The sequence below is a fragment of the Verticillium alfalfae genome, genomic scaffold (genome assembly GCF_000150825.1).
Source record: "Verticillium alfalfae VaMs.102 supercont1.7 genomic scaffold, whole genome shotgun sequence".
Classification (NCBI taxonomy): Eukaryota; Fungi; Ascomycota; class Sordariomycetes; order Glomerellales; family Plectosphaerellaceae; genus Verticillium; species Verticillium alfalfae.
The window spans coordinates 316,661-324,943 of record NW_003315032.1 but is presented as its reverse complement, the minus strand read 5'-3'; the positions used below and the strand labels follow the sequence as shown (position 1 = coordinate 324,943).

The 8,283-nt window shown below is 57.4% G+C and overlaps 3 protein-coding genes across 3 annotated transcripts in view; 2 read left to right on the top strand and 1 right to left on the bottom strand.

The window, feature by feature from the left end:
• Nucleotides 1–186: 186 nt before the first annotated feature.
• VDBG_05938 (conserved hypothetical protein) lies at nucleotides 187–2,135 on the top strand (the record flags this gene model as incomplete). The annotated part of the gene is made up of 7 exons (XM_003003450.1): nucleotides 187–271; nucleotides 371–476; nucleotides 551–565; nucleotides 632–769; nucleotides 847–954; nucleotides 1,019–1,872; nucleotides 2,008–2,135. The coding sequence occupies 7 exons, from the start codon at nucleotides 187–189 to the stop codon at nucleotides 2,133–2,135; spliced, it is 1,434 nt and encodes a 477-aa protein (XP_003003496.1).
• A 496-nt stretch (nucleotides 2,136–2,631) lies between these two features.
• On the top strand, nucleotides 2,632–5,804 carry VDBG_05937 (mitochondrial protein cyt-4; the record flags this gene model as incomplete). Its single annotated transcript, XM_003003449.1, has 3 exons — nucleotides 2,632–2,775; nucleotides 2,837–4,820; nucleotides 4,903–5,804. The coding sequence occupies 3 exons, from the start codon at nucleotides 2,632–2,634 to the stop codon at nucleotides 5,802–5,804; spliced, it is 3,030 nt and encodes a 1,009-aa protein (XP_003003495.1).
• A 335-nt stretch (nucleotides 5,805–6,139) lies between these two features.
• Nucleotides 6,140–8,283, bottom strand: part of VDBG_05936 (exocyst complex component protein) — a gene marked incomplete at both ends in the record, with an annotated part of 2,715 nt that continues 571 nt past the window's right edge. Inside the window, one exon of the mRNA XM_003003448.1 lies at nucleotides 6,140–8,248. Coding sequence (XP_003003494.1) covers nucleotides 6,140–8,248 — 2,109 coding nt within the window. The remainder of the gene's footprint in view (nucleotides 8,249–8,283) is intronic.

Here is an 8,283-nt window from a genome sequence, read left to right as displayed (position 1 = left end):
TCTTACGCTGCTGTCTCGCACGCCGCGCCATCTGAATATGGAGGCAAATATTTCTCGGGAGACCTCGTCGAGGCCTCGCCCTTCCAGCTGGTCGAGCGGGCCTTTGAACTCGGCAGCTGTCGTGCCTGGTCAAAATCGAACGCCTGGGATACCTGCCAGGACTACCTCAAGCGATACAGCTTGACCATGGCCCAGTTCTACAAGCTGAACCCAACCGTTCAGTCTGACTGTTACGCTTTCGCGCCTGGAGAGACCTACTGCCGCAGGACGAGTACGAACCGAGTCCCCATTCCCTCCCTCTCCATGCTGCTCTTCAAATGCTGGTGCAGTCACGTCCGAACATGGCGGAGCTGACCTTGACATGGTACAGATGCCGAGATCCCCGTGTCCGAGGACGGTGGGTGTGGACTGCGCACAGGGAACAACGTCACCTGCATCAACTCTGGATTTGGAGACTGTTGTGGTGCTGATAACCGGTGAGTAGCCTTGTTTGGATGGCTGTTTTCCTTCCCGAGCGTCTGATACGATGTGCTGACCATACTTCCCACAGTTGCGGTTCTACAGAGTATGTCTCCCCAAGCCCTCAACACCCAGCTTCGGGGTGAAACGAGCTAATCGTGAACGTCGTTAGCGCTTCCTGTGCCATCGGAAATTGCCAGGAAGGAAACTGCCCAGGTCTTGGTTACAGTTTCAACGGGTCTTGCGGCAAAGACTTTGGCTTTCTGGAGTGCGGCGGGAAATGGGGCAAGTGCTGCTCCAACGCAGGAAAGTCTGTTTACCCCTTGCCTGCGAATGGCAGAAGTCGTGCAAGGTCCCCAAAAGCTGACGACTCTTGTATCATCTCAGGTGCGGCAGCACTGCAGCCGAGTGTGGTGCCGGCAAATGCCAGTCCGGCGCATGCGATGGTTCAGCAGTAACGACATCAAAAGCACCAGTCACCACCGCTACTGCGACGTATGATAAGCCTCTCGCAGACGATCTTGTGGTTCATGGAAACGCTGACTATCCTATGTAACAGGTCTACAAAGCCCGCACCCACGCCATTCACCCCCAGCCCTGACGGAACATGCGGCTACGACAACAAGTACAAGTGCACCGACACAAAGTACAACTATGGCAACTGCTGCGGCGCTGCGGGCTACTGTGGTTTCTCGGACTGGAATGCAGCAACCTCCAAGGCTGGTATGCCGAGAATGGACCCTGATCCAGAAGGAGATTCGATCTTGCTGACCCGTCTCTACTCACAATATAGTCAGTCTGAGTACGGTCTTTGCGATACAACGGTTCTCGTCAGCGGTGCCCCCAAGACTACGTCCACATCTCCCGTTACCACGACGCAACCAACGACGACAAGCACTTCCAAGCCCGTAGCCGTCCAGAAGTCTGGCTCCTACGAGCTGGTAGGTTGCTGGAACAGGCCGCCTAACGCTCGTGCCCTCAGCATTTCCTACACGGATGACTTGATGACGGTCGAAAAGTGCCTCGCCAAGGCCGCGGGCTACGCATATGCCGGTGTCGAATTCGGCAAGGAGTGCTGGTACAGCAACACCGTCGACGGCGGTTACTCTGTCGACCTCTCCGCGTGCAACATGCCGTGCCCCGGAGCCCCCGACAAGCAGCTCTGCGGTGCCGGTAACCGCATGCTCATGTACAAACTACCCGGAAACACGGTGCCTCAGCCCACCCAGCCGGCTCAGATAGTCGTGGGCACCAGGGTCGCTATCCGCTGGTACTATGTCGAGTGCCGCACCGATGGCAGCGCAAGCCGATCATTGACGGGCGCCCAATACTCACAGGCCAACATGACGTTGCACGAATGTGCTAACCTCTGCCTTGGCTTTGACTACTTTGGAGCCGAGTTTGGGAAAGAATGTAAGTCACTGAAGAAGCCTCGTTACCACCGCTCCCTCTATCGTCCTCCCCTCGTGCCTTTCATCCAACATTCTTCTGTCTGCCTTGGTGGTTTATCAACGACCCCAATATTTCATCATCTGACCTGTTGTGCAGGTTACTGCGGAGACACTTTCGCTGCTGGGTCCACCGTGTCAGCGAACGACTGCACCCTGACCTGCGTTGGGAATCGGGATCAGTACTGTGGTGCAGGCAACAGAATGTCGGTATACCAGAACAGATAACAAAGCAAGACAAGGCTCGATACCAGGGCTTTGCTGCAAAATATCGAGAAAGCTACGAAGGAAGGTAGCCAGAGCCTACAAGACTTGAACAAGGAGAGGGGCTGGAGTACTGAAGTATATACATCATTGAGCCTGAACAACTGTCACACACAGAGACCCGGTTTCCTGCCTTCGCTTTCAGCCATCGCTCGTAGTCGGAGAACGCATTGCATTCGAATAAAATTCCGTGACATCATTGACTGCCTGCAAACAAGGCTGGGGGGCAAATGACTCGGCCATATAGACTACTCGATGTTCATGGAGTGGACGCACTGAGCATTTTCAGGGGATCTCGGAAATGTACGTACCTGGAGCACATCGAGTCACGTGATCTCGCGTTCATGTCCTGCAACGTCTTCCTCCTGGACACGAAATTTTGTGAGCGATTGTCGCGCTGAAGAGAGATCCACCCGCACTCATTCAGTCAGCGCAACAGTCCGATAACTTCATGGCCAGAATGTTGCAGCAGATACGGCGGCCCTATCTCTGTCGCAGATGTGTCTCCGCTTGCGCGGAAGCTGTATCTCCCACAAGCGGATGCTCTAGAACCCAACCCTCAGCTGCTTCCGCTTCATTGCTGGCTCGCCCGGCAGCTCAGCGAGTGAGTGTTGCACCATCCTCATGACTTCTTCCTTCTTCTGCGAATGCTTATTACGTTCCAGACTCTTGCGACCGTTACGCAGTCTGTGAACGATGCAGAGGGTTTCGACAACCTGTCCACGAGTCTTGCCGAGCATGATCAGCCTAGAATCAGCGTTCGCGACAGGCTTCGTGTCTGGGAACAGGAGAACCAGGCATCCGCTCACAGACTTCTAGACGACCTGCCTTTCAACGAAAGACTGGGGAACTTCCTTACGAGGCCACAGACTGTTCGCACGTTCACCGACGAGCACGACACTAGGCAAGCTAAGAACATCCTGTACGATGGCGATGTTCTGTCAGACCTCCGAGGCCAGACATCCGCTCTCCTCGCCGGCGATCTCGTGGAGACGCGCTTCGGTGGCAGCCGCTTGCCAGTCCTTGCCATCTGCCTCGGTCGCCACCACGGCCTGCAGTATTTTTACCTGAACACGGGCGAGGTGCTGGCCTACCAGAGTCTGGTTGCTCTCTTCACTGTCACCAACTATGTCGACCCTGCCGTTCTACAGCCCATTGTCGACCTGATCCCATCGGAGCCTTTTACCCGACCACGCAACGTTTTGCACCACGTGCGCACTGCGAATGCTTTGAGAACGGCAGCCGACTTGCAGGGGAGATTGACAAAGTTCTACGCAGAGGCCGTTCACTTCTACCAATCGTCTCTGAAATACATGGATGGTGCCAGCGAGCATGTGGCTGACCCGAACAGGCGCACCTACTTAAGCCTAGAGGAACTCGCTGATCGGATGCTGCCCACATTTCTCCGGGAGGGCAGCACGTTCTCGTCCCATGTTCTGTATGCCGTTCACCTTGCTCTGCAGCGTCACGGCTGGGGGTTTCGACCGTTGAACGCAAAGTGGCATCGAAGGAACTACATTTACGAGGTGCAGCCTGGCTCAGATATTGCCCTGTTGCAATTGGTCGAGTCAAGGGTGCGCCGCCTTGTCGATGGGGCGTATCTAAGGGACAACCCCGGACAGTCTGCCTCTCTTTTGAAGCAGAACGATCTCGGACGGTTCATCTTACGAGCGCGTGCCATTGTCACCGCCAACCGGAGGAACAGGCCTTGGACCCCTCATGGTATGATCGGTCCCAGCAGCCAGATGGCGGAAGATCTGCCCCAGTGGGAAGAATCGGATTTGAAGTACATACGCTTCATGGAGCTGTGGGCGTGCAGGAGGGTCATTCCTCAAGCGTCTCAGATTGATAGTCTGGGATCCTCGATTCTTCGCCTGACCCAGCTATACAGCGAATCTGACTGGGTCGCCCACTGGACAGCCTTTACGTTTCTGCAAGAGATCGGCTGGATTCCGCCGTGGGATATTCCAGCCCGATACGAATACCGTTTCCCAGATACGGAGATCAGAAGGGGCGGCAGCCTGAGTCGTCCAAGCGTTGACGTCGAGGCGTCCATGAGGCCAGATATCGCTGCGGGCGCCCGCCGAGATTGGGGCGAGACCAGAATCTTCTGTGTCGACTCGGATCAGACTGCAGATGTCGATGACGGCTTTTCCATCGAGGCGACAGATGTAGCTGGCGAGCACTGGATTCACATCCACATCGCAGATCCAGCATCAGTCATTGACCCAGCGTCACCACTGGCGTCCCATATCGAGTCCATGCCCTCCAGTCTCTACCTTGCTGGCTACCCTGAGAAGATGTTACCACCTGAGCTAGAGCAAAAGTTCTCGCTGAACCCCGGCAAGCCGGTCCTCACCTTTAGCGCCAAGGTGAACGAAGGGGGAGAAGTCCTAGGCTACCATGTTGAGCCCGGCACTGTTCACAACGTGGTGCATATGACGAAACGTGAGGTCACGTCTATCCTGCCTGGCCTTCAGTCTTTGGAGAGCGGTGGCGATGCAGCCTTTTCTGTCGGAAAGGACCCCGGCCCTCGACCTCCCGTCAAGAAAATCACGACGGCTGACGAGCTCACGGCGGAGGATAGGGATGACCTCCTCCTTCTCGACCGCCTTGGCGAAGCACTCAAGGACCGCCGTGCCGCCAAAGGTCAGCTTCCCACGCTGCAGTCTAGGCTCCCTTCTCCAGAGGTGTCCTTTCCAGCCCATCTCTGCCAAGGAGCACGCCACAGACCCCAATGCATCCATGGTCTGGAACGGCGACCCGTTCATCAAATTCTCGCACTCGAACTATAGCCAGGCCGACCGTCTGGTCGAGCGCATGATGCACACCGCCGGCGAGGTTGCCGCCAAGTGGTGCCAGTCCCGCAACATTCCAGCCCCGTACAGCACGCAACCCGAAGCCCTCCGCAACGCGGGTGAGCTGAAACGCCTTCGCGAGGAGGTCGTCGACCCTCTGACGGCCGCCGGGAAACCCTTGCCCCCGGCCCTCCTACAGCAACTTTTCGGCCTCATCGGCACCTCAGAGCTGTCCGCTCGACCGGCGCCCTTCTACTCCGTCGGCCTCGACGCCTACACCAAGGCATCCTCCCCGCTACGCCGATACACAGACCTCATCGTGCACTGGCAGATCCACGCAGCCCTCGCCCACGAGCGCGCGAGCGGCACGGCCCCCGCCGTCGTCGCCTCCACGACCGACGCCGGCGAGCACGTGGACGCCGCCTCTTCAGCCCTGCCTTGGTCCCACGACTCCCTCTCCCGCCTGCTCCCCGCCCTGCAGGCTCGCCAGCGCCAGATCCGCGAAGTCGACAACCGCGATGGGCCGACGCAGTGGATCTTCCAGGCCCTCCTCCGCGCGTGGAAGTTTGGCGAGGCACCGCTCCCCGAGCGCTTCGCCTTTGTCGTCGACGCCGTGCTGCCGTTTGGCATCCGCGGGCGGCTGCGGGACTTTTACGGCATCGGCGCCGTCGTGCCGCTGGCTAGGCTGGATGTCGGGACGAAGCTGGCCGAGACGAACGTGGGGGATGTGCTGACGGTGGAGATCCGGGATATGAATACGTATACTACCGAGCTCGAGGTTGAACCTGTCGGGAGAGAGGTCAAGGCTGAAACTGAGGGTGCGGCTGGAGCGTAGCATCCTCGAGGGAGTCGGCTGTTCAGAAGCGGCGGCGATCAGAAGCAGAATGTTGGCTGGAATGTTCAAACGTGTACAACATGACTGTTTAAGGTACGTCAGGGGGTCGAGGTGGCTATTGCTGGCTTGTAGTCACCGTATTGTACCAATCCTTCGTGTAAGATATATTGTATCAACAGACGACTGAATGAAACACGTATCGGTAAAGTCTCGGCACCGCTCAATCCTACGAATAGGAGACATCACAGGCATATTAATCGATCGAACAAGGCACAGAAAATCTGGTATCATTCCATCGTGTAGTGAATCCCTCGATCAAACGCAGGCTCCCCTCTTTACAGCCCAGCCAGCACGCCCTGAATCCCCACCGACGCCGCATCATCCCGCTTCTGCACAAAGGCGCGGAAATCCGGCTTCGTCAGCTTCCGTGCCGCGACGCCCGTCGGCCCCGTCACAGCCAGGCCTCTCGACTTTTCTCGCAGCGCCTCCGGGCCGACGATGAAGAGGGAGCCGACCTCGGTCAGCAGCTCGACGGCGGCCTCGACCTCCTTGGTCAGCGAGCCGAAAGCCTTGAGCGTGGCGGCGTACTTTGAAATGTCCTGGGCGACCATGAGCCCGCCCGTGGCGTTGACCTGGAACTTCTTAAAGTGCTCAAAGAGGAGCGCCAGGACGGCGAGCGCGAGTTCCGACGCGAAGACCTCCATGTTGTGGCCGTCGACGGCCTGGCTCACCTGACGGGCGGCCTTGGCGAGGAAGGTACTAATCTGCAGACACGTCGGGGTCTGGAGCGAGTCGAGCTCGCCGTCGCGGGGGCGGAAGTCGAGCTTCTTCTGCGAGGAGAGCGAACGGGAGACCCAGTTGCTGAGAACGTCAATGGAGGAGCGGATGACGCTGTTTGTCTTCTTCTCAATCGTCTCGATCGAGGTCCTCGTCTGCGAGGACATGTTGCGGCGAACCGTCGTGTTGGACTCTGCGAGCTTGATGAGAACGGTGGTGATGAAGCGCTCCATGATGGCCGTGATGGTGACGGCCGGGCGAATGGTGGGCAGGAAGCTCATGTCAGGTTCCGTCTTTACGTTTTCGAGAGAAGAGGACTGATCGAGGGCAGCGTCGAGGCCCGTCTCAATGTAGACGTGGCCCATCGTGGACAGCAGGAGGTTGAGCAGAATGTTGACATCTTTGGGCGTCTCGACTGCCGAGCCCAGCTCCAGCGTCCGCCGCACGCTCTCGGCCAGCCACTTCATCATGCGTTTCGCGTTCTGCACCCGGAGTTGGCCGTCCTCCTCGGTAAGCTCAACTTCGTTCTTGCTGTCACGGTTGGCTGACAGACCGGCCACACGCAGCATCATGGTCTTTTGCGTTGGCGTCAATTCAGACGAGTCCAGACGTTCAAGATAGGCATCCTTGGCTGACGACATGAGCTGTGTGCTCTGCTGTGCTAGCGAGGCCATGAAGCCTGTGGGTGCCTTCTTCCTCTTGGCATGGAAAGCCGTGAACTTGAAGAGCAGCGAGTTGTACATTTCCTCAAGGCTCTTCTTCTCCCTGTCGATGTACGAGTTACCGACAAGGTAAGGAACGAACAGTTCCTCCATCTGCTGATCAAGGGTCTGGGAGATCTGCGCCGAGGCAGGTTCGGGGTGCTCTGTCAGGCCATGGGACTTCAGATCCTCGATCAAAGTGCTAATGTATGCTCTCGACGAGTGCAGGGATCGTAAGAAGGCCAGCGATGAGACCGTATTCGCCTTGTCCAGAACCAACTCCAGTCGCTGTTGTATTGACTGCTGGAACACCCTCTGAATGAATTTGATGAGGACCGTTTCATAGTTGGGGAAGGCGCGCTTGATGATGAACGACTCTTCCTGCATGACAATCTTGACTTCGTCAATAAGAGACTGTAGACTGGGTTCCACGCCTGGAGGATCCGAGTCAGGATCCGCAAGCTGCTCCCACGTCTCGCCGTCTGTGGTGACCTCGTCCGTGATGAGCTGGTCGCGATCAATGAAGAACTGGTGCTGGTTGACAAAGACGGCAATGACGCTGGCGCCGCCGTTGAAGTCTTGCAGCACCTTGGCGCACTCCATCATGTCGTCAAAGTTTTGTCGTCGGTAGCTGTTGTTGAACTGCTTGAGCAGCTCCTGCTCAAGCCCCTCGCTGAACTTTTCGAGCACCTCGCGCGTGTTGTGCCTGCTCGCACCAGACACGCCATTGGTGACGCCGTTTGTGCGTGAGCCGTTGGTTTGGCCCCACGATGCCGGGTCGAGCCTCTGGCTCATGCGCATCAGCTGGCGGGAAATGACGGCGCATCGAACTTTGTTTTCTGCTCCGCCAATACGCTGAATGTCTTCGAGGGACGACAACCGGCCGGTCTCGCTGACCTCGAGCCAGCATTGGATGAGAAAGATGGCATCCTGCGCCCTCCTCCTCTTCTTGTCGAGATCTTCCAGCTTCTCGCCGATTTGAACTTGACGTTGTCTTCAAA